This window comes from Callionymus lyra, chromosome 3 (genome assembly GCF_982586985.1).
Source record: "Callionymus lyra chromosome 3, fCalLyr1.hap1.1, whole genome shotgun sequence".
NCBI classification, from domain to species: Eukaryota; Metazoa; Chordata; class Actinopteri; order Syngnathiformes; family Callionymidae; genus Callionymus; species Callionymus lyra.
In genome coordinates, this window is record NC_141820.1 from 27071215 (window position 1) to 27096283 (window position 25069).

The following is a 25069-nucleotide window of genomic DNA, read 5'->3' on the forward strand; positions in this document are numbered from 1 at the left end:
CCAGGAGAGAGAGCATTCATGTCACAGAAACTCTACTCCCCGGAGGACTGACGCTCTGGTGCGCTCACAGCCAGGGTTGACGTTTAGAATCCCACCTTATCAGTAACTACAAACATGTACATTCGTAGTTAACTGCATGACATTATAACATTGAATAGTCCACTTTATTGCACAAGTATTGGATTTTACTATTTATTTATAATAATTATAAAGCTGTAAATTAAGCTATAGAATAAACGTGGGTTGTATTCATTGGTTGAAAAAGGTGTGAAACATTTTATTTAAAAAATATTTGTCTTATTTCCCAAATCAGCGTATTCTAAACAAACTTACCAAAGAGATGGGATGAGTCTTCAGCTTGGTCCATGGTATCTGGAAATAACATCAAATGATTAAACAAATGAAACATAAAACTTAAAAGAATATAAACAGATTACGAAATGAAATGATTGTTTTGAGGTTTTCTTTGTCTGAATCGTTTCTTGGGAAAGCAAAGAAGGTTAGAGATACAAGATCAATGAAATCTGGGGTATTTTTAAGGGGGTGAGAGGGTTCAATAACGTTTGTTTTAACTGCACTTCTGGGTCAAAATCTCTGTTTCACTTTATGGGACCAACTGGCTGTATAGAGTAGCAACACAGAACACAGATCAGGTCTGATAAGTCCACTAAAGACCAGGAGATAACCTCGGCAGAGACGCTTGATAATGCTTAAAAGACGACGCCGAGTCATCAAGCCCACTTTAGATTTTGATTTTTAGTACAAGTATAACCACAGGGTCAAAAGATAAGGCAAAGTACAACGTGATATGGGTTGACAGAAGCTGCCAATTAGCTGCGGTAGATTAGATTAAACTCTCCGAAATGTCATTAAAAAGAAACAGATGACGATAAAAGTGGATATCAGAAATAATTATATATTTTTTAAAAAGCCATTCAAAGATGGAACCAAGTCACGGTTTGTAGGCAGTGACTTGTAATAATGGAGCAGACTGTTGGTGAAACAGGAAGTGAGAAACCTTTTAACGTGAAAAATAAATGACGGAAGTGAGATAAGTATCAATGTTGTCCTTCAGTAGAAACGTTAACGCACAGGCACCACAAAGAACGTTGAATTTGTTGTGCTGAAGGCAAATATGGTCGTTATTTCAGTTAAGAGAAAATTCCAAAACACATTAAAATTTGCCAACTCACTTATGACAAATTGTCAAATCAAAGTATAAATATGAACAACTTCTGTGATCATCTCATCAGACGGGAAAACCGTATATAATACAGACACAAAGTTACTTGGAGAAAACAAAACAGTGCAAAAGTTTCGTCAGGCACTGCATGAACAAACCAAATTGTGAAAGACACTTTGGTTTTGAAGAGCGGAGACTGCTTTTTAGTAGACTTTACAAACTCTATTTAAATAAAGCCTTATTTAATGAAAACTTCATTTATTTTTACATCATGAGACAAGGGATATAAAGAGAATGAGAAATCTCTTTGTATTAATATTATTACTTACACAATAAAAAGGAATATAGTTTTTAATTGATTTACTATGTTTGGTAGTGTGAATACTTGGAAATAAAAATATTTAAATATTATTTTTTTAATAATTATAACTGCTAAGAAATGTAGAAAATGTAAAGCTACTACAGCCATAGACGGCTACTTAACTGCCATCATTTGACTTGTTTCTTTAATGTTTTTATTGTTTTTCTTAACCATCATCTATATGGATTTATGTTGCAATAACTACATAAATTATACAACTTTAACCAATAAAAATGAAATAAAACAAAATGAAAAATATCTCAATCTTGACTTTAAGGTGTACGGTATATTTATCTTGGTCCCTTTTCCTTTACACATGGGCAGTGATGGTAGTTTTTCCAGCTGTCGTTGAATGGCATTACATGGTGTACATGACACAAGAAAAGAATATGAAATAAGATTGAGCATAAAATGTTACACAATTAATGATTGATTTTATTCAAGTTTAAAGGCCAAACACTACATATACATGCACATCATTGAATGGGTTTTATTTTCATTCCTTTTCTTTTCGTTTGTTTTCTAAAAACAAAACTTCAATTACGACTAACTTGGGAAATATAAACCGTTCTCATGTGAAACTAAAGATGTGATTTTTGGTCTTGGATGTGTCCTGTGATCTTGTTTAAGGTCGAAATATATTGAATAAAAATTGTTTGAAATTGGTAAGAAAATTGTAAGATTTAATCAAGGACAGCAAGTTAATTTATGTTTGTCTTTTGAGGGATTGGTCGTCACACTTCCCGCTCCTAAACGCTCTGCACTCAAGGGTTTTGCTTCTACATTCACAGGAAATGACCAAAGGAAAAAGTGATCTTCTCAAGCAAATATAGTATGAAACAAACGGAAGAAGCATCTTCACTCGACTGGCTTCTTTTTCTCCTTGAAGCCGGACGGAAACAGTCACAGCTCGCCTGATTATTCATAAACACAGTAGGTGAGCTGTTGTTGTGGGTGATGACACACCAGCTTATCTGTTGAGACCACAAAGAACTGTACTACACACTCAACTTTAAAATGTTTCCTTTACTTTTAAAATCTTAACATTTTAAGTATAAGCATAATTACACTAACACATAGCCTTTCTATTTAGACTTCCTATTATATTACATTATATTTCATTAGTTTAATCCAACTTTTGGCTTAACAGCCCCTTACAACAATCAGCAAAATATAAATTGGCCCCTTGAGAATTAAACCTGATCCTCTCTGAATACATTTATGACTCGGTTAAAACCTTTCATTGAAGCATCAGATGTTTGGTGCGACACTCACCCTGATGGCCGCCTTGTTACAGCACACACGGTTGATGGCCAGCCAGGTGGGAAGGTCCAGAAGGCTCTGCAGAACCTCTTCATCCAGCTCCAGGTTGGTGAGTTGACCCTCCCCCTTGAGCGTGCTCAGGTTTATCTTGTCCGGAGAAAGGTTTTTAGCAAACCTGGAAAACAAGCGGGAGATATTTTTAGACATATTCCAGGAAAAGCCACAGTAAACAGCTTGTTGGTTCGAGTTCTGATGCTGTTGATAGAAGTATGTAAATATGTGTTCGGGAAGAATCTCTTGTATGTCGCCAGCTACTCTTTGGAAATAAAATTGGAAAATAAAAGTTAACCATTAGTAAATTGTGGTGTTGCAAAGTTTAAAATAACACACAAAAAAAAACTAATTTTATCAATATCTTGATTTCGATTTAATGATTGTATTTTTTATTTTACTTTCTGGACCATTTGTATTACAATGATTATATTCTGTCCATCTGTAAATTGAATATTAATACTCAATATAAATCTCAGGACTTATATAACTTGAACACACAAATCCTAGTCACAGACTCATTTAAAGATAGAAAAAGAGAACTTTAAACTCTACTCATTTACTTCAAACGATGAGGTTGTATAATAGTGTTTTATCTAAAACATTTACCTCATGACTCAAATCTAAATCTACTCATGTCAATCAAAATTTCAAGACCGTTGCGTCAAATGTGATATTTTGTGTCCGCTTCTGGATTGACAATTGTTTGCACTGATATTGAGACCTATTATTTTGGCAGCAGTAATTCATATTTCCGGTCTTTAGTTTGTTGCTTAATAAAACAGATAAATTAATCAAACTGAACATTCGAGACAGTTACATAAGACAGCTGTTGGTTTCATTTTACATTCCCAGATAAACTGTAGGTTTACGGCCTTGTATTATTCATTGACAACACATGGATACGTTTCTTTCTGCTGCTCTATTGGCGTTTAAACTTGTCGGTGGAAGAAGTTCACGATGACCACAGGGTTGGTTAAAGAGGTTTCGGTGAAGACATGTTTACGACAATGTCCTAGATTAGCAAACTGAGCATAACAGTCACTGGAAACACCTTCCGAGTCAACCAACTCGTTCATTACACATTATAACTTAAAGACAGATTCCATGAAACGTCTCAGTCATCACCGAACACTATTCTGAGAGCCATGAAGTAAACAATGAATTAAATGTGCAGAGCGACAGCTGAAATGCGGCCATTCAGAACAAAGACGGCAAGTAACACAACTAGAGGCGTCTACGATAAAGAGGTGCCGAGTGATTTGGGATACAATGTGTCGGACAATGTTGGACGTGGTGTTAATAAATCACAAGTATTCTTTTTAGCTAAGGGATCATTAACTTCCATCATTCCAAACAAGTGGGAGCATTGTGTTCGACACCCAAAAATGAGGAAATAAATGGCTCAAAAACATGTTAACAGTTACAATAATCAACCATTTTAAAGATGATAACTAATCTCTTAACCAAGACAAGAATAATATAGAGTTGGCTTTACGTTTTATTCTAAAGGTTAAATGACATTGTCTGCTAAACAGTTATTCAAAATAATAGAGATTTGACTATAAAATACGATTTAAATAAAAAGAACGGACAAATATTATAACTGGAAATTAATTAATTTTAACTTTTTAATATTATTTATATATTTACAATAACACAATTTAATGTATGGATATCAGTTTCTCTACAACTTGACAAGTGCAGTTGTGTTTATTCTCCGTGGTACACATGGGCAGTGATGGTAGTTTTTCCAGCTGTCGTTAAATGGCATTACATGGTGTACATGACACAAGAAAAGAATATGAAATAAGATTGAGCATAAAATATTACACAATTAATGATTGATTTTATTCAAGTTTAAAGGCCAAACACTACATATACATGCACATCATTGAATGGGTTTTATTTTCATTCCTTTTCTTTTCGTTTGTTTTCTAAAAACAAAACTTCAATTACGACTAACTTGGGAAATATAAACCGTTCTCATGTGAAACTAAAGATTTGATTTTTGGTCTTGGATGTGTCCTGTTATCTTGTTTAAGGTCGAAATATATTGAATAAAAATTGTTTGAAATTGGTAAGAAAATTGTAAGATTTAATCAAGGACAGCAAGTTAATTTATGTTTGTCTTTTGAGGGATTGGTCGTCACACTTCCCGCTCCTAAACGCTCTGCACTCAAGGGTTTTGCTTCTACATTCACAGGAAATGACCAAAGGAAAAAGTGATCTTCTCAAGCAAATATAGTATGAAACAAACGGAAGAAGCATCTTCACTCGACTGGCTTCTTTTTCTTCTTGAAGCCGGACAGAAACAGTCACAGCTCGCCTGATTATTCATAAACACAGTAGGTGAGCTGTTGTTGTGGGTGATGACACACCAGCTTATCTGTTGAGACCACAAAGAACTGTACTACACACTCAACTTTAAAATGTTATCTGGATTCTATTCTTTCTCGCATTTATTCTCTCAAACAAGCCGTCAAGCCTAACTTGAATGCGTTCTACTCAATACTACTGTCTTGTGTGCTTGTTATCTACTTAGAATAGTACCGAACTTATTCAAATAGTACCCTATGCAGCATGACTATGCTGAATATCTGAGTCACAGTTGTCACAGTTGATCAAACCAGATATACAAACATAGTTGGATTGTTGGAAATCACAGAAGGTAATGAGTCAAATGGTGAAGCTAGCCGTATGCAACATATGAACAACAGCTTATATCGTGAAAAGATTACCAACTTCCTCACATGGAACAAGGTCAAGGCCTAGAAGATTAGGGGAGGCTTATGGATGAGTTTGGTATGTTGCATGCTTCGTGGAGTCAAGTAAAGAGGAGGTCAAAAAAAGAGCTACTGCCGTCTTCGTTCAGGGGTTATTATGCCTGATAAACTAAATATGTTTTGACCATGTGGTCATGTGTTCTTGGTAATATTTGAGCCCAAGGTTTGTCATCTTAACATGCAGGGTTACATCGTGAGTGACCCACTGAGGTCCTGTCTAGGGGTGAAGGGCATTCTGGCGATTAATCGACCAGCCAGTCCTAGCCTTGATTCAACTGACCCCTAAGCCACTGATTTAGGGGCCAATCTTATGGGCCTCAAGTCTCAGGTCTCAAGCCTGACAAATTATCACAATGAGTCAATCGATTTTAAGTTATGACAATGTAATTATTTTTAAAATGCATATATTATTAAATTGCACCAAAAAAAGGGAATTAATGAACAATTACATTAATTGCGGGCCCAGGACGGCACCCTGTGGGACCCCACTAGTAAGGAAAATAGATTTTGGATCAGATTATTTATTTTGCATTTGCAGTATGTATGTGCAGGAATTCAATGTACATACAGATGCTGTGGATTTGCAAAATATAACCTACAGGTCTCAAGATTATGTGTGAGAAGCGGAAACATTCCCCAAGTTAAACACTATATTATCCAGGTGTCTTGTTAGAATGTGATCGCGTAAATAAAACGACAAGACGGACCAGATGGAGCGATTTTGTCTCCTTAACTCGTGGGTGTATTGCGATCTCTCGGTTAATGCTTGCCAAGTGGAAAAGGATTTGTCTCAAATTAAAAATCAAATGACCCGTTTGGAGCGGCATCAAGCAACGAAAAGCAGAAAGCCACAGGGAGCACTTTTGTGAAATTAAATGGAAAGTTAATGGCACCGTGGTGATTAAATCCTTGTTTCTTTCTCCGACAGTGTAGGAATGCTTGTAAAAGCATGAATCGTGACTCTTTGAAGGTCATTAAATAATGTGGAATGAGAAATGCAAGAGCAGAACAAACTTTCAAGGGTAAAGTGATAAACGTTCGGGCTCCTGTAATTCTGGTCTTAAAGTGATAGATAGAAGATAGAGTGAGACGTGGGTGAAAAACTGTTTAGTTAAAAATGTAGTTCTGCTTTAATCGTCAACCAAGAACAATATAAAGTTTGATTTAGTTTCTTTGGCTTTATTAAAATAGATTTATCTGAAAGAAATTAAAGTAATGTTTGTCTAAGCAGGGAATTAAGAAGCATTTGATATTAACATGGATTTAATGATACTTTATATTATGTCGAGTGTGAACTTTCTTCAGTATTTAAGAGCAACCGCTTTGCCTGCTATTCTCTCCATCTCTTAAAATAAGCCTGTTTGCACTGAGTCATGGCGACCGTTTCTTTTTAGACTCCTCTCGCTCTGGCGCTGATGTCAGCTGGCTGCACCACAAGTGCATCATCACGCATATGGAAAAAGCAGGAAGTCTGTTTCCACTCATGAGTTCCAGAAGTATTGACATCAAGTCAGTTGCTGCACCGAGGAAAAGTTGCTGAGTCAGCCCACTGCTCCAAAACTGATAGTTTTAGCTGGGAGTAGGCTCCATTCTACCATAACACCATTTGAAAATAGGCAGAGAAAATTCATTATTGAATTGTTAATTTAAGAGTATAAGGAAACCCTCCCACTTTTATGCATTTAGGGTCGACTTGCTTTAAATTGTATAACTTTTGTTGATGCGTTACAATATAGACATTCTTAGATGAGGTTAAGACACAACGCCTGAATAAAAGCAACTGAAACTCGTTGATACTTGATCAGTTGAAGGAATTAATATTTTACTGGTCACAAGACCTGAGCAGACTTGGAGCTTCTCTAACCTGCTGTGTTTCTATATATATATTTATACCGGTCTCTCAGCGAGCAAACAAACACCTTCTACTTTTACACCACTTGTTTCCCATCTCGTTTCTTAGTCTGTCAGGAATTATTGAAGGAGACAAGAAACTAATGAAGGTGTGAGATACAAAATGTTAAAATTTAATGTGATCACATGCATTTCATTATATACACATCATGAAAAAAATATGAGTTAAACTAAATTGACATACATTTGATCTGAGAGTTAACTTGCTCTACAATGACGTCAGAGTATTTGGAATTTCCTGGTTGCATAAGATTGAGCTTTGATCCGACTCGGTCGGCAGATCAAATAACAGCCATTAGAGATCAAGATTAGGTTCACCTGAACCATTATGCATGTCGCGATATGACGCACCACTAGTATTTTAATCTCCCTTAATCATAAACTGATTTGTTTTCCATTAATAAAAGTTGACACCAAGAGATGGGTTTAACTCAGTTAATATGTCAGTTAAATAAGTATTTATTGTTAAGCGTTTAAGAATTTATGATTTCTCTTTTAAATGAGCAATAGAAAACTGGCATTGTAAATAAAAAAATGTCTACTCTGGTTGAATGAACTTCAAGTCATGGATTATCAACAAACTTTTACGTAAAAGCCCCACCTTTGGTCAGATAACAGAGGTCATGCTTTCAACTAGAAATTAATAATTAAGTAATAATAGGATGATGATGATGTAAAAATAAAAGTTTTAGACTTAAATATGTATTTATTTTCATAGAAATGGTTCAACTGCTGCAGTGCGAAGGTATGACGCCATGACTAACGTGAGGACGACAGTAGAATCAGCAGAAGACAGCTTGTCCTGCACGATACAAAGTATCCTCACAAGGAAGTGGTGCATTGAAAGTTGTATGAAGGGACAGTGGAAAAGAATCAATTATTCACGTCCAGCTTGTGCAGATGAATGGTTCCCAATTCAGATGGGGCATAGAATGGGATGGCCTTTTACACCTACGAACAAATTTAGATTGGCCATGTCAGGTGAAACATTCATCTGTAGGAAGAGGCTTCAAAAAAGCACGTAAATGAAATTAACCGTTTAAGAAATGATGATGGATACGATTAAAACTATGAAGTTAACTTAATATTATTAACGTGTGAATGTTTTGTATTCATAAAATATACTATACTTAAAAGCATATAAGCCATGAATCCACAGATGTAATTTTTTCTTGAATATCTTGGCTGCCATGTTTGTCACTATGTTGTCTAAGCCTTTTAAAGTATGTCTTTTTACCTGTGTATTGTTGTTTTTTAAGCGCCTTCTGACCCTGCTCTATTGAAGGAGCTTTACAAATAATAATTACTTACTTACTCACTCACTTAAACACATACAAATACAGGCTGTGCAGTTCTGGTTGTTCAGGTCCAATATTTAAAGTAGTACAACAACAACAACTTGAACTTAAACCTGCTACTTGGTATTAATAAAGAAAACTGTTGTTGGACAATGGATACCTCACCAAATTATCAACACAATACTATTATTCACTGTGATTGTATTTTTTTCTGTCCACATGTCACTTGTAAAAGTTAGTAAGTAAGTAATTTATATTTATAAAGCGCTTTTCTAGACCAGGGTCACAAAGCGCTTAAACAATAAAAACAATACTCAATAAAATATATACTTAAAAGGTCAAGATAACACAGAGAACAACACAGGAGTCTCGGAAAAGTCAAGGCAAAGCCTGCACGGATAAAAATGTCTTGAGATGTTTCTTGAAGCGCAGAGAGAAATAAAAGCATGTTAATTAAAAATAAATAAATTACATTAAAGAATATTGTGTATTTTACTAATGTTTGTGGCCATTTGAAGATGTTTGTTTGTTTGTAGCATCTGTACTTCAGCCTCACATCATGAAAGTCCTTCAAATTCATCTTGAGGAAACCTTTTGGATTCAAACATACTTGTGTGTTCATTCCAGATGACTCAAAATTGCAAATACGTGTCATTATGTGTGCGTGTGTGTCTGTATCAGTGATGGACGGATAGGGAAGTCGCCTGCCTTTGACCCTATATATTGTTATGATAAGCTTCAGTGACCTTTGACCCCAGGGAATATGCCGTAGAAAATAAACGTGTTAAACGTGTGTCTTAAAAATCAACGTTTAAAAAATGTCTTTTGGCAAAATTAAGTTGACCCGAAGTAAGTTTAAAAAAGTAAGTTATTAACCATCCTATTAAACACCGTTACTTTAATAAACACGTTAATAAATCAAGTATTATTTCAAAAGTAGGCAATAAGAAAACAGCTTCAACTTGCTATGCATGTCGCAACTCTCTATATATATATATATATATATATATATATATATATCACAGGCTTTTCTTTGTGTATATATGTCGTCAGGAGAGAAGCAGAGATTGTTGTTTTAGTGAATCTCTACCACTGGACTGGTTCGACCTGTCATAGCATCGTCAGGGATTAGCCGCGCAGGCTAACAGGCTAGTTAGCCGGCTAGCCTCGCCAGGTCAGCGGGGGACAATCCAACCGTCATGTCGGTCACTGTCAGTCCGTGACCACGAAAGAAACAAGTTTAAAAAACACATCTTGGGGCTTCATTTATGAATTAAATCCACGATGGCGGTGAAGCCTGTGTGTCTCTTTTTTCTTTCTGACAGCTGAGCCCTCCCGTCTATATACTCGCCCACTGACCTGGAGAGATGTTTCAGAATCTGCTTCTTGATGATCCCGGCCATGGTGGAGCAGGTCCCGCCGAGATGACCCGGTGTTTCCCGCTAGAGCTCGATGGCCGCGTAGCCTCACGACGTCCAAGGAGTCAAATCCGCTTCTGTGTAACAGCCTTCATTTCAACCGCCTCGTGTGACAGGATAATAGACCAGCCTTTCTGGACCCGTTCACGGGGAGGGTCCGGGGGAACCACTACGTTTTTTTTAGGCCATGGTTGTACAGGTAAGTCGAAGGAGCGCCGGTGGAAACGTCCCTGGAACACCTGGACGGATCGGCGGGTCCACCAGCGTCTGTTGTCACGGCGTCGAGGCGTGGACTCGTGACGCGTTCACGGACCAATCGGAAAATGCACATCATCATCCTATTCTTCTGCGGGTTCTCCTAATTAAAAATAAATATAAATATCACGAATTTAGTTTGTTTGCAAATATTATAAGTATATTTTTTTTTTCCAAACCAAAAATATATTTGGCGACTTGAAACTTTTTTTTTCTTTTTTTAACGGGCTTTAAATGGCACACATATTCTTCTGTTTATTAAGCTTTACAATGCTTTGTTTTTTTTATTACAAGAGAAATATCGATTACAGCATCCCTGTGCCTGTGTCTGGGGCCACGAAATAACCTCCAACAGTAATTACGTTGCCCTCAAAAAGGTCAAAGATCATGTAGAAACTAACAATAATAAATAACGGGCCCAAGGCATGAGCCAAGTAAGTGACCACTTAGGACCCCGCACACATGAAGTCAGGGAAAGACTGGCACTATTTTCAATTCAATTTCAATTTTTATTTAAAGTGTCTTATCATAACAAAGTTATCTCAAGACACCTTACAGTTGAAGTAAGACAATAGTGGAGAAAGGAAAAACAGATCCCAGCAATTGAACTAGACAGTATATTTAATTTGTAATAATAACAATTACACCAGAAGGGAAATGTATTTCATGAAAGTATCTCATTATTATGTTTGTTATATGTAATTCATCTTAGGTCCATCTCCATCCTCTATAGAGCCTTGCCTCGCATCTCCACCCTCAAGCATGGATGTTGCAGTGAGGCCTCATTCAGAAAAACAAAGAAAAGTTCATCAGTTACAGGGCAACTGGTTTTAAAGATGCAAGGATCCCTGCAAAAGATACATGCGAAATAATGAAAAACTAAACAGTTCTTAAAACAGAAGAGGCTGCAAACCACAAAAAGGCACTTTGCCTGTGAGATGCCTGGTGAGCCACAATCTGATGCAATGAAGAGGCTAGAAGTATCATTTTTCAATGCTGTGGTAGACTGTACCATCCAGTCTTTAGGGGACCGCTTTCAAGTGTGCTTTTTAACTTTGGTCGGCTTGATGCACAGGCAAGAAAGGACCAGTGTAAACATCTAAGAGACAAACTCACCTTTGGGAGAACAGTGGGATATTGATGGGAATGCACTGGCTACAGAGATGGAGAAGCTTCCAGTTCTCCCTACAGCACACATGAGCCCATTTGAACTGCTCACTTACCTGTCTCAAAATGAGATCTGTGAGTTGTACCCAACTCTATGGGTAGCTCTGCAGAGAAGAGCTTTTCCAAGCTCAAACTAATAAAGAATTACTTGAGATCTTCCATGGCACAAGAGAGACTTAGTGGACCGGTAGTGATGAGTGTTAATAACAAAGTTGGCCATCACATTGAATACAATGATGTCATAAATGACTTTGACTACAAAAAAGCCAGGAAGCATAGGTTTTAAGGAGGGGGTGACAGTAAGAGCAGAAACCAAATCTTTTACATCGTTAAGAGCTAATTATTGATCTTTATTTCTTTTTTATTTCTTTTTCATTTTTGTTGTCTGGTTTCATGTTCATTTACATCATTGTTGACATGTGTCTACATTTTGTACTGAATTGTTTAGTTATTATTTGGATATATTAACGTGATTTTAATTTGTTGTTGCACTTTATTGTTCTTGCACTATAATTTATTTGCAAATTGCTCTTACAGTTTTGTTCTTGCACTATCATTTTTGACACATTGCTTTTACAGTTTTCTAATTTGGAATGTGAATTTTGATATTGAAAACAATATGTGGCACCCTGAAAATCATTCATCTGTCATTCATTGGAATTGTTCTATGATTGTATTGGTATTATTTGTGTAATTTCCTAGGCCACCCTCTTAAATGTGTAAAAACATGTCAGGCGCATTACATTTATACTGTAGTAGGTGTGTGAATGATCAACAATCAATATAATTGGCAGATAAAAAGGGCCCCAAAATAAATTTGGCTTAAGGCCCCCTGGAGGCTTGGGCGCGGCTCATTGCTAGTCTCTAAATATGACTATAGAGTTTTGTTTTAAGAGTTTTGTGAATATTAATTGCCCCTCAAATAAGATTAAAGTGCATATTAAACATGTTTTGATTAGTGGTTTAAAAAATAATACTTAGCTCTATTATTTACTTGAATGTATACTTTTCGCTCCTTTATTTTTGCTTAATGCCCTCTCGCAGGAGAAATTTATAAAATGTTCCCCCCTGTGGAAATTGAATTGCCCACCATTGTTTTATAGGCTCGCAAGGGAATAGAACTTTTCCAAGTTCCGTTGGTAAAGAAATGGGGTCAGGGTCCGGACTTGGCATGAGAGACCCGTCATCTGAGGGTCAAAGGGATCAGAGTCCAGGCCTGGCAGGATATAACCCAATTGGGTTCAATCTTCCCCAAAGGGGGGACACTCTGGACAGATGGCTAATCCATCGCTGGGCTCACATACAAGATGTTTGTGAATGTAGGAGGAAAGCAGGGCTCCACATAGAAACACAAGCAAGAATGCAGCAAAAATCATTAAGTTTATTTTACAGTAGACACTTGGCTAGTATTTTATCGAAAGTGTTATGTTTAAATATGCAACTGTGACAACTTGAAAGAAAGAACATGTAAAGGGGAACCAAACCAGAAAGTACTGCTGATATTGAAACATTCACAGTATGTCCAGTCAGAACAGAGTCATAAATGTTTATTTCCAGTTTAGAATTGTTTTTTGTGGGTAGTACAAAAAAAGGGTTATAGAGGTAAAGGAAAAGTAATATGTTACAAAGCAGCAGAATATGTAAAAGACAAATTATTCAAGACTTAAGTATAATGGGTAACCGAATAATTGTCTCATAATACACGTTTTTTTTAGAAACGTTTAAATGTTTTCCTGTATTTTACTGACCTCTAGTGTCGATTATCTGAATAACTTATGAATGAATTACTTTTTATTAGAAATATTTCTCATTTTTCTAGCTATGAAAGTGATGGGTGAAATAGGTAAATAGGTAAAATAGGTCAAACTGTTTCTGTGGCATGTTTTATTCAAAACAAGAATTTTGATTTTTTTTTTCTTTTCTTTTTCTTTTATTCTTATTTTTATATACCATAAAACCTATTATGAGGTGTAATTCAATTTAAGTTTTGAAATCTGGAATCGTAAATTAAAATGTCTAAAATAAAGCCTCCTGAGCTCGTTTTAAACCTGATGTAAAGTTGAATCAGCAGTGCAATGGTGGAGGAGGCAGATGCCACGTATGAAAGGAGGAGCAAGAGGAGGAAATGTCACACTCACTCACTCCTCCTCCTGCCTTTTAAAAGTTTCTCTTGGGACACGAGTTTCGCATTACTGCTTTTATAAGCACGTTCCTACTGATTCGAAAACTATTAAAATGCATAAATGGAAGAAAAAAAAAAGAGAACATTTCATGAACATCCAGGATATCCCTCACCTCTAGCCCTGTGTAGCTGGGACCTCCCTCTGATATTTTATTAGGGAAATAGGCGGAAGATAACAGGGTGACATTTATTAGATAACAATCTTCATGATAAGAAAGAGAGGTTTCCTCGTGACCATGAAAAAAAAGTTTCAAAAAGTTCACAAAAACTTGTCTAGCAGTTCCTGTAAGAACACGTGACCTGTTCTCTCGGGTGCGTCACATCATGATTTCACGACTGGCTTGTCTTACAGAATACAGAACATTATTAAAAAACCGGTCCTCTGCAGAAGCCACATAGGGTACGCCCACCCCCATCCGCATACCTCCACAGAGCCCCCCCACCGAACGACACGACGCGCTCCCTGATACGTCGCTGGCCCTCAGTGGGCTTGCACCGGACTGACTCCTGAGTCCGTCCACGACGACAGAACCACTCACTCCTGCCCTGCACGACACACACACCCACCATGACAGCCAAGAACCGACAGAAGAGCGAGAAAAGCGAGAAGATCGAGAAGATCGAGAAGAGCCACCCGCAGGAAGATGCGCCTAAGAAGAGCCAGAAGGGCAGCAACGGAGTGAGCGGCCCCGGGGGCCACAGCCACTCGCCCCGCTCACAGCGATCGGGGTCCACCGGGTTCCTCAAAACCTTCGCGTCTGCAGCGTTCTATGTGGCCCTGGCTGGGGCTGTTGGGTTCGCGGCCTTTTACATGCATGGAGTTCTGGAAGAGATCCGCCAGACGAGCTCCAGGAACCAGGAGGGCGCGCGCGCGGGTGCACAGCTGAGCGGCGCAGTGGACAGTGTCCAGCAACAGGTAGATGCAAACTTTTTGTTTGATGACAAAAATAAAATAAACAACGAGTCTGTAAGGGGTACGAGTTGAAAACCGTGTGAATACAACTTTCACGTTCTTTTGCTCATGTGTGACATCACTGACTCAAGTTAGTACTTCATGTTCTTCCTGGTGTGGAGAGAAGAACAATGAATATTTTTTTCCGTCTTAACATCATTAACTCAAGTTCCATCGACGCTTCTATGAGTGATTTAAAGAGGAATTCAAATAAAATTAAATAAAATTAAAAATGGCAGCAAACCCATAATCATTGAGGTCTTTAACCTATTTTTTTCATTCAATAAAAGGGACAACTGTAGAATGTTATATTTAACCCTCATTGAAATACTTGTTGTGTTAAAAATGTTAAAATGGTGCTAAATATTTTCAATCTATTAGTAAAATGTTCAAATCATTGTTATTAGCAGACCATGGTTTACAATTAAAGCTTCAATGTGTCCAGCAAGTCAATTAGACTTCTTTCTTTAACACTTTTTTTCAACTGCTTGAGACACATTATGTAATCATCAGTTTTTATGTGTCTACTCGTTGGCAAAATAACTCAAAAACCAATTCAGTGGAGTATTTATTTAACGTTAACAACAAAGTTAAAGGACATTTTGGTTCTGTTCTGAACGTAACGTGGATTTCGGAAAGTGTCTAAATCACTTTGAATAGCTGCAACATAAGGTAATAAAAAACTCATTAGTTGTGCCTTCTATGCTGAAGTTATTGTAGAACACTAATATCGAACGTAAAGAAATTGTCAAAATGGGTTTTAATATGATTTAATGTTCTTATGAATTCATCAGTTAAACACAATAGTTGCACTCATGAGTTCACCCCCTGTAGTGACTGCAGGCTTTTAATGACCAGGCATGCGTTCTAATAATATACGAGTAAACCTGCCTGTAAATAGTTGAAATGCTCCAGAGGGGCGCAAACTTCATCACATACACGAAGACGAAGAGTCCCTGGAGATTTAAAGACTTCAAAAAAGTGTTTGACTTAAACTGGTTTTTACCGGTCGCAATATTCAAGACAAACATGAAGATTATTAACCTTTTAAAGAAGAACATGATTCTTAAACTGTTTTCTTAAGAATGAATCCTTCCAACACCCGAAGAATTGAGGCTGATCAAAGTTTGAAAGACCTGCGAGAAATAGTTCTATTTTCAGGGTTCAGAATTCTTATTGTCAAATGTGTTGATCAATTACACTTCAATGTCATTCTTCTCTGCAGGTGGAGTCCCTGAAGCGTCTGCTGACGGGTCTGGAGTCGTCGCTGACCTCGGCTCGGGCGGATCTAGAAGGAGCCGTCGGCAGGATGACGGCGGGCGAGGCGGCGACGAAGAGGGTGGAGGAGGCTCTGAAGACCCTCCAGAGCGACCTCCTCGCAGACGTCTCCAACGGCATCAGGGAGGCGAAGGAGTCGCAGGAGAGCGACCTCTCCGGTCTGGAGAGGACCCTGGAGCATCGCATGGCCGAGGAGAGTCAGGCCATCAGGGCCAGCGTGGCGGAGATCACTTCGGCTCAGGGCGAGGTGCGGGACCAGGTGTCGGGCCTCCGGGCTCTCGTGGCGGAGGTTGAAAGCCCTGGGCAAATTAAGCAGGAACTCGAATCCATCGTCAACGCGGTCGCCGAGGTCAAAGCTGCCCAGGAAGCTGAAGACTCCTCGGCCGCCTCGCTCAGGGAACAGATCGGCTCGGTGAGGGAGGAGCTCCATACCCGCAACAAGGAAGTGGCGTCCATGTCGAAGGAGGTCCAGTCGGTGCAGTCGGTGTTCCAAGAGGCCATCGGGAGCCTGAGACAGTCCCTCTCTGACGCCGAGGTGGACCTGAAGGCTCTGAAAGACCAGAGGGAGACTCTGGACATCGAGCTGGAGCAGGCGGTCAGTCTGGCGGAGGATGCGAGGAAGAGGGCGAGCGACGCGGCGGCACAGGTTCTGGTCAGAGCAGATGATCTGGAGGCTCGAGTGAAAACATCGGAGGAGAGCACAGAGTCACTCACCGCGTCGTTCTCCGGCGTCGCATCCAAGTTGGACTCGCTGGTAGGCAAGATGGAGACCCTGGAAAGCTCTCTGGCCAAGCAGGAAAACACTGAGGACAATAACAGGGCAAAATTGGAAGGAGAAGTCGCTCATCTCAGAACTCAATTGGAAGAGCTGCAGTCCAGCATGTCCGCCACCAAGGACGCGTCTCCTGACTCCGCTTTGGAAGAGCAGTTGGCGGAGCTGGAGAGGAGAGTGGTCTCTCAGGAGGAGGTCAGCAGCAGGATGAGTCCAGAGCAGCTGGAGACTTTACAGAATACAGTGTCAGAGCTGAAGGACAAGACCTCCACAAGTCTGGAGAACCACCAAAAAGCAATTTCCTCCATACAAACTCTTCTCCAGGAGAGCCTCGAGGGCTTGTCCAGAACCAACCAGGAGACAGAGTAGCACAACCAGCACTGTTAAAACGGTCAAAACTCACAATTTCCTTGCACTGGACTTCATTGAAGGTCAGCTGGTCAAGCTGACGGAGCGAAGAAAACAACACTTTCTTCGTTGATTTCTCTCGGAACGCGACAAAATCTTCCTGACCTCCGACCATGGCGGCACAGACGACAAATAATTCCACGTAGAGATTAATCAAAAGGACTCGGGGTGAGGGGGAGGGAGGGCGGGGGGTCTCTGCTTTCTGAGTCCATTTTGTAGTTGTATCAGGTTTTGGTACCAAAGCTGTGGTGACACACTCCTTTTTTTTTTCTTCCAAAGAATAAAGATGGTTTTGAGAACAAACGATGAGTCTGTGTATCGTCATTTGAAGTTTCACTGGAAAATACTGTTTCACAGGTTAATCATTTAACAGGAATCTCTCTCGACAGACATTGTGAGGCGCTCAGTCATCTGTGAGACACTCAAGTGGAACAGACGATATTGAGGCTCCTTTTTTAGGAGGTTAGATCTTCCAGACGGGCTCATTCTGCAGGTGGCCAAGGAATGATGGAGAGACTATTGTGTAGGGTGGTTGATCACATTTGCCTTTTTCAACGCCAGAAGTTGCCGGAACTCCAACCAAACCAGACCATTATTTTAGTAATATTCTATGAAGACGAACGCAGGAAGGTCAATAATTAGGTGGATTATTAACTTAAAGGATAAAGGACGCAAGTATGTTTGGCCCCAGTTGGTGTTTTCTTTAATTCCCAAGATGCTTTTCTTTGTACGAATGCCACTGTTTTACATAAAAGCAGTTGGAAGTTTCTAATGAATGTTGGTATAAAGCCAACTATAACTCTGTTCATGTGAGGTTATAGACAAAATACTGGACTGATAAAATATCTCCACAAGATTTGCTAAGTAACAACTCGTGATACTCTTGCTAGCGCATGAGAGCGTGGACACTGAAGTTTTCTCAACCTCAACAGCTTCACATTCATTTTGCTGAGAGGTGTTTAAGAAGTTTTAAATGTATAACAGGGAGGTCTACTATATGACATCAAGGAAGGAAAGAGCTGTTCGGGAGTTACAGTAATTTAGAATCATTATGTACCTTGTCCTTGATTTCCTGTCCTGTGCATTCAATTTAAACTATCAGAATAAAAAACAAAGATTTAACAGTTTAGCTTGACTATAAAATAAGAATAGTTGAGCACATTTTGGTCAGTACTTTCCTCATCAATGTCCTCCACAAATAAGTGTTTGTGTGTTTAGATGAATAGCTCTGACTGCCAGGAGGGTTGTGATCACTTCAAAGTAACTGGACGGTATTTAGCTGCTGTTAAAACCTACCTTTGGAAAAGTTATTGGTTGGGATCCTGGCGGAACCTAAGGGGAGTTAAAAGGAGCCCTCACAGAAGTGTCATTTGACTTATGACTAACTCTGACTTACTCTTGCCGGGTTTGTTTGTGTGTGAGGTTCAAGTATATTATTTTGTGGGTATATTATTTTGTGGGTAGAAGTTTCTGTATCTATCCATTAAAGGGGCTCTCAAAATGTGACACATAAAAAGTAACCTATAATCAAAACGTTCTTGTGTGATGTGATTTAAGTGTGGCTTAGTGTCATTTTTTTTAATAAAGAACATGTTACTTCCATAATTGTACATTATTATTTTCAACCAGTTATTTCTATTACCATAATAATATATGTTTTTTGTTGTTACAGTGTTTTTCCCATATAAAACAACATTTTGTAATATATAAAGATGATTTATGGCCAAACTGCATCTTGAGATAACACCCGTAAAAGCTTCTATGTTATAGCTATTACAGAGACACTGTTTCTTTAATCAACAGTGCGAGACAGCAGATGAAATATGAGCTGATCATTTTACCGGCAAGTTCCCACACAATTCAATATTATTTCAATTGTTTTGTTTCAACACATTTTTGTTTTGACTAACTTTACCACTCTTGATATTAAGTTATTTTCTCAACCATAATATGAAGTTAAGGTAATTTTTATCAAATATTTAGGCACATTTTTGCACAACTTAGCTAAATTAATTCCAGTCAATCTGTAAATCTTCATTAGAATTTTCATCTGTAGTTCAAATGTATACATTACATACAGTATATATTAATGAAAGTAGACCTGGTAGACCTGGAAAGCACTTTAATGACCCCTTGAGGACAGACAGCGGTCAGTCCCACAACCAACTGATACCTACATTTAGTTTGGTTAGTTTACTCTTTATATTCATGATCCTATTTATTATTTCTGTGATTGATGTGACAAAGTATCAGCAACACAGGCAAACACTTCAGATTCGATTGCAATAAATAAAAACAAAGGTTCCTAAGCCACAGTCAAACGATGTTGTATCACACGGAAGGTTGGGTTTCTAATGAATCCAGCGTTTCTTTGGTCAAACTGAGCTCCTGCTCCACTGACGTGAGGTTGTTCAGCGCCTGCCTGAGGTCAGTGATCTCCTGCTCAGTCTTGGTCAGATCCTCTGCCAGATTCCCGATACGCAGAGTCAGATCGGACAGCTGAGGCTCCAGCGCTGCGAAACCTTGTCTTATGGTCCCCACTTTGGGCTGCAGGTCGCTGGCGAAGGTGACCGTTCGTATGAGCCGCGCTCGGCCGCTCTCCAGCTCCCTCAGCCGCTCCGAGATCTTCTGGTCGGCTGCGCTGAGCTCGGGGATTTGCCGCCGGAGCTGCTCTATGGCCTGAGTGTTGCGCTCCGAGGCGGCGCGTAAGGCCGCGACGCGGTCGATGCTGCCGGCCAGGAGGTCACCGATCCTTCTGACCATGCTGCGCTCCATCTGAGAAGCCTTGTCCTCCAGATCACCCACGTGAGCGAGCAGAGACTCCAGGTCCGACTGCAGGCCGTCCATTCTGCGGACATCTGTCCTCACCGACGCCACCTGGAGGCCAAGGATCAAGAACACAGACTCATTACCTGTGCCAAGGAGGTATTCTTTAGTGCCATATGTAATGAATAATGGTGTGTATTGGCAAGAATCTGGTGATAGGATAAGTATCACGATACAGAGGCAATGATACCGATACTGTTGAAAAATTGATAGTATTGACTCTGGTGCTGCAGGATTTACAGACCACATGATTCTTGACATAGTCGTAACTGCCCAAAATATGTCCAAACAACTTTAAAAGCTGCTGAAGTCGACTGTATCCTCTTGTCTTCAGTCATCGCTTTGATCTTGCAGGATGTTATTGTTCCATTTACTGTGGCGGACCTGCTGCCATCTAGTGACTGGAAGTTTAATTGCAACACAAAAATGATCGATCCTGCATGTGTATTTAAATAAGAATAATTGAATAATTTGATGTAATACACATTTAAGAAAAATATAAACCATAAAAGAACTCAATTTAAAATATAAAATGTGATTTGAAAGCAAACGAAAATTTGCTGACACAATATCATGAAAACAATATTGCCATATATAAGTTCATGAATACTTTCTGACACCCATAGTTATAAATGGACTTTAAAATTAATGATTTGTCAAACATGACCTGAATATAAACTGGTGAACTACATTTAAAAATGTATTTAATGAACATTTTTTTAGTAGACGCAGAATGTTATTTAAGCAACACACTGGAGGCAGAGTTACCTTGTTGGCGAAATCTTTGGCGATGACTGAAGTCCGTCCCCTGATCTGGTCCACGGCGTCGGTCAGTGCGGTCATACTGGTCTGCAGCAGGGCTCTTCTCCCCGTGAGCTCAGAGGCCCAGTCCTTCAGCCCACCCACGTCCTGCTCCAGACCCTTCAGCCGGGACTGGAAGGTGTTGTCGTCACTCCCGAGACCCTCTAACGTGAGCTGCAAGCTGCCACACTGCAACACATGTCACAGAAGATCATCAATCATTTCTATTTCTTACAGTTACAAAGAAATATCATCATCACAAATGACATGAGGTGAATATTTTAGATCATATATATTTTCAATGTCATGAATATGTGATTATAGAACTATATGAATAATAACATTGATTAAACATTTTAGGGACAAAAAACAACATTCAAGATTCTTCTATTGTTTAAGACATGTAAGAAGGATATCAGTTTATTTTAAGAGCCGAGGTGGAAAAAAAACCCACAAAATGAAAAACAAAACTACTTTAATGAAAATGGTAAAGAATGATAATAAAAAACAAAAACACATCAACAGCAGGTACGTTTAAATAGTTGAACATAAACTTGAAGCAGGCAAAATTAATTCTCAAGTACATCACTTTTAGACGTTTCACTCACTAGGGCCACGCAGATACAGCAAGATAGATAGATATTCCTCACTTTCCCCCCTGGTACTGTATATACATGAACACTTTTTTGCACCAACATTTTCACTCAGGTGTAAGAAATAATGGCGAAAATGGGGATACATGTTTCATATGATCTTTTCCGATTAGCGAAGGACTTCTTCATCAGCCACACGCTTAAGAGAGAGACGGTCAATAAATACTTCTCCAGAGGAGGGAACACAGGGAACATCCAGAACTGAAGAATACGGCTAGCATTGCCATGAACGTTTGGACTAAGCTGGATATTACAGGAGCAAATAAGAAAACAAAAAAGAAAATTGTCTTTCCAAAATAAGAGCATCTACTAAACTAATATTTCAAAGCCATTTTTTACTTTTCAATTTGTTCCAAATCATTATATTTATACATGAGATTAATTTGCATTAATTGATGTTTATACTGGCTGAAAGAATCGAAAAATAAGGACTGATAGTGAATGAGTTTGGTTTCAATAAAATAACTTTTTAAAAAAATTTAGAAGAAAAAAAAAGAAAATCAACATCTAGTTTTAATGAAATGAAAACATAATCTGTGAATCTATAAATTATAATTAAATTATTCAAATAATTTAAATGCGTTTAATTCCTGGATCATTTGTGCATGTTTGAACTTTACACGGACAACTTTTAAACATCAGAGTCAAACATGTTTTCCAGAGTCTGATCCACTCCATCCCAGTTCTCCTCATCCTCTCCCTGATCCAGGCCTTCAAAGTCTCCTCTGCTCTCCCTCAGCACCATGGTGAGTTCATGCACGGCCTCCTTCACCACCGACAGTTCGTTCTTCATCTTGACGATGCTGCTCTGGGCCTGCAGCGTGTCCACCTCCCGTCGGATCTCCAGGATCTCGTTGAGAGCCTTTAGCATGCTGTCCTCCGTGCCGAAGACCTGCAGGGTCACCTCCTCCAGACGCTTCTCCGCGGCGCTGAGGTCCGCACCCAGCCTGAGGATGGAGCGCACGGCTTCCTCCACCTTCGGCAGGTGCTCCTCGCACTCCGCCGCTCGAGGGATGTGGCCCTGAAGTTGAGATTTGAGTTCGACCTCCCTGTGAGCGAGGTAGCTTATCTGATCCTTCAGCTTCTGGATCTGCTTGGTGTTCCAGTCCAGGTGATCACGAGCCTTCTTGGCGTCATCTTCTTCGGCGCGCTCCAGCGCACGGCCGTTTCTTTTGGTGCTGTCCTCCAGCTCCTGCAACTTCTCTTCCAGAACCCGGGCCCTCCGCTCGGCCTCGTTCACCCCTTCCGTGGCGTTGGCGTGCGCCTGCCGGGACTGGGCCTTCAGGTGGGTCAGCTCGGAAGTCGTGGTGGCGAGTCTCTCCTGCCAGGTCACCGTCACGTTCAGGAAGCGAGCGTTGACCTGCTGCAGCTCCACGGACGCCGAGGTCTCCTCGTTCTGCAGATCCACGATCACGGAGGAGAGCGCAGCGACGTCCTGTTCCAGTCTGGAGGTCAGAGAGACCGCCGAGAGCGCCCTCTGGAGGTCCAGTTCTGAGGCATCGAGCTGCAGTCGCAACATAAAAACAGGAGGCCGTTTCTGTGGAGCTCCATCTTCCTCAGCATTGTAGTTTGAACACAACTCATGCACGACCTGGTCATGAAGCTAGCAATGCAGAATCATAACTGAATAACTTTGTAAGTAAGTTAAGTAAGTCATCCCTTTAACCTCGTTCAACCTTTTTTCACTAAGCCATACTGTAACAAAATGTTACAGTTATAAATAGAGGTTCAGTGTGTTCAAGTTTTAATTTTAACATAGTGACATAATAGGTCTTGTTCAATTAAAACAAGGTTTTGTCAAAACTTAATAAAATGCATTAACTGGAGGAAATGTTTTAAAATAATTAATAATAATTTTTCCATTAAATTATTTCAATCTTTTAGTGTAACTTGAAGTTAAGGACTTGTGTAATTGGAGATTTTACATTTAATGATTTAAAAAATAAATAAATAATAAATAGGTTTACATGAATGAGAAAATTGTCTGTTTTGTATCTAAGGATGGATTTCAGAATTAAAAGTCTATCAGTGACACAAGGGTAAGTTCTTGGCATGATCATATTTTCAGGTTTTTTCAGAAACATAATTTGTGTTAAAGGTTTGAATTTGCACTGTGAGTAAAAGAGATTGCATTATAGGTTCAGCTTACAGACCAAAATATAAATTCTTAACAACTATTTACAACTTTAAAAAATAAGTATCAAGTAAAATATTATGTTCAGAATGATTGAGTACATCTCACCGGATATTGTATCCAAAATTATTTACCCTTAGATAGTTAAAAACAAACAAAAATGTTATCAAGTACAAGAAAAAACAATCTGTAAAACAAAGCCACTATCCCAAAAAATAATAAAATAAATTGGCTTAAGTTCCTTGAAAGTAGTCATAACTTGGGGGAGATTTTCTGTTGTTGATTTCATAAAAATGTAATTCAAAACTCACCTTTTTCGAGACCTGAAGAACTTCTTCCCCCATCGCCAACATACTGGAAGTCTTCCTGTGTAGATGTTCAAACTTCTCCTCTATCTTAAGAAACTTTTCATTCTGTTGGACCACCATCCTGAAACACACAAGTTGTTGGTCTCTACACACAGGAAAGTTTCAAGGATGCATTTATGAACCCACCAACTCAGAGCTCCACAGGCCACAAGAGACACGAAACACATTAAACTTTTAAAGTCGAAAAAAGACGAGTTGTTGAAGTTTCCAGTCTCTGTCTTTCCATTTTCTCTGGATCTTTCTTCTTCGCTGGACTTCTTCTGCTCGCTCTGCACTGGAGACTTCTTCCGCTGTTTCACTTCAGTCGGCATTTTTCACAGCTTTCCGCAATATGATAACGATATTAAAAAACTATTTTTCTTCCCAAAAATCACGCTCGTGTCATTATAAGTTTAGTTACAGAGACCCACAGCTCGCGTGTCCACAATCCGTCATTGTAAAGACGCGGCATTCAAGTTCCATCGGAAAAAGACATTTGCAGGAAATGTTCAATAGATTCCAATTGTTTTTATTTATCTTTACAAGTGCACTCGTTTTTTTTGATTAACTTAAAAAAATAAATAACATGTTGAAGTTTTAAAATTGAAATAAATGTATATTTCTATTAAAACCGAGGGGATTGTCCGACGGAGGAGGAGAGACCCTGAACGTATCAGCGAGCCACGTATGCTGCTGCCAGATCCTCAGTGGATGAGAAGTGGAAACGAAATGTTACTTACAAAATACAATGTATCACCTTTTACATATAAAATAATGACTAAAGCAGAATGATATTTAGTACTTTTAATAACCACTCCTTCAACAGATATATTAAGAATAATTTTTTTTATCACAAAATGACTGTGGTAAGTTAAATGTGGGCAGAATAGTGGATTTATTACTCTTAAAAATACATAATCCATTTACTCAAAACTCAAACACGTTCTTTCCACGTTACCTTTAATAATTATAAATATCAAATATTTGGGTTGTTTCCACATTCATTTTGGAAATGTAAAAATC

At 38.9% G+C, this 25069-nt stretch overlaps 3 protein-coding genes across 7 annotated transcripts in view; 1 reads left to right on the plus strand and 2 right to left on the minus strand.

The window, feature by feature from the left end:
• The window catches only part of bltp3b (bridge-like lipid transfer protein family member 3B), a 31570-nt gene extending 21034 nt beyond the window's left edge, over positions 1-10536 (minus strand). For all 4 annotated transcript variants that reach the window (XM_087787326.1, XM_087787327.1, XM_087787325.1 and 1 more), the window contains exons 1-3: positions 10213-10536; positions 2820-2982; positions 334-372 (exon numbers count right to left, since the gene is read on the minus strand). In XM_087787326.1, coding sequence (XP_087643452.1) covers positions 334-372; positions 2820-2982; positions 10213-10256 — 246 coding nt within the window. In that variant the 5' untranslated portion in view covers positions 10257-10536. The remainder of the gene's footprint in view (positions 1-333; positions 373-2819; positions 2983-10212) is intronic.
• A 3693-nt stretch (positions 10537-14229) lies between these two features.
• ckap4 (cytoskeleton associated protein 4) lies at positions 14230-17472 on the plus strand. The gene is made up of 2 exons (XM_087785870.1): positions 14230-14791; positions 16053-17472. Exons 1-2 carry the CDS (start codon positions 14444-14446, stop codon positions 17244-17246), a joined length of 1542 nt encoding a protein of 513 aa, XP_087641996.1. The 5' UTR covers positions 14230-14443; the 3' UTR covers positions 17247-17472.
• Positions 17473-19473: 2001 nt separating this feature from the next.
• On the minus strand, positions 19474-24471 carry ikbip (IKBKB interacting protein). 2 transcript variants are annotated; one of them, XM_087785872.1, is made up of 4 exons: positions 24194-24471; positions 24011-24128; positions 20880-21101; positions 19474-20162 (listed from the first exon to the last, which is right to left on the minus strand). In XM_087785872.1, the coding sequence occupies exons 1-4, from the start codon at positions 24376-24378 to the stop codon at positions 19617-19619; spliced, it is 1071 nt and encodes a 356-aa protein (XP_087641998.1). In that variant the 5' UTR covers positions 24379-24471; the 3' UTR covers positions 19474-19616. The 2 variants fall into 2 exon arrangements, with proteins under 2 accessions (XP_087641998.1, XP_087641997.1); XM_087785871.1 differs by lacking the exons at positions 19474-20162; positions 20880-21101 and adding an exon at positions 21261-23069.
• Positions 24472-25069: the final 598 nt, after the last annotated feature.

Excerpts from the sequence above, each read along its gene's own strand:
- ikbip (XM_087785871.1), bottom strand. The coding sequence starts at position 24,378 with ATGCCGACTGAAGTGAAACAGCGGAAGAAGTCTCCAGTGCAGAGCGAG. Across the intron at positions 24,129-24,193 it reads GCCTGTGGAGCTCTGAGTTG|GATGGTGGTCCAACAGAATG; the intron begins GTGGGTTCATAA and ends TGTGTGTTTCAG. Across the intron at positions 23,070-24,010 it reads TTCTTCAGGTCTCGAAAAAG|CTCGATGCCTCAGAACTGGA; the intron begins GTGAGTTTTGAA and ends TTGCGACTGCAG.
- ckap4 (XM_087785870.1), top strand. The coding sequence starts at position 14,444 with ATGACAGCCAAGAACCGACAGAAGAGCGAGAAAAGCGAGAAGATCGAG. Across the intron at positions 14,792-16,052 it reads TGGACAGTGTCCAGCAACAG|GTGGAGTCCCTGAAGCGTCT; the intron begins GTAGATGCAAAC and ends TCTTCTCTGCAG.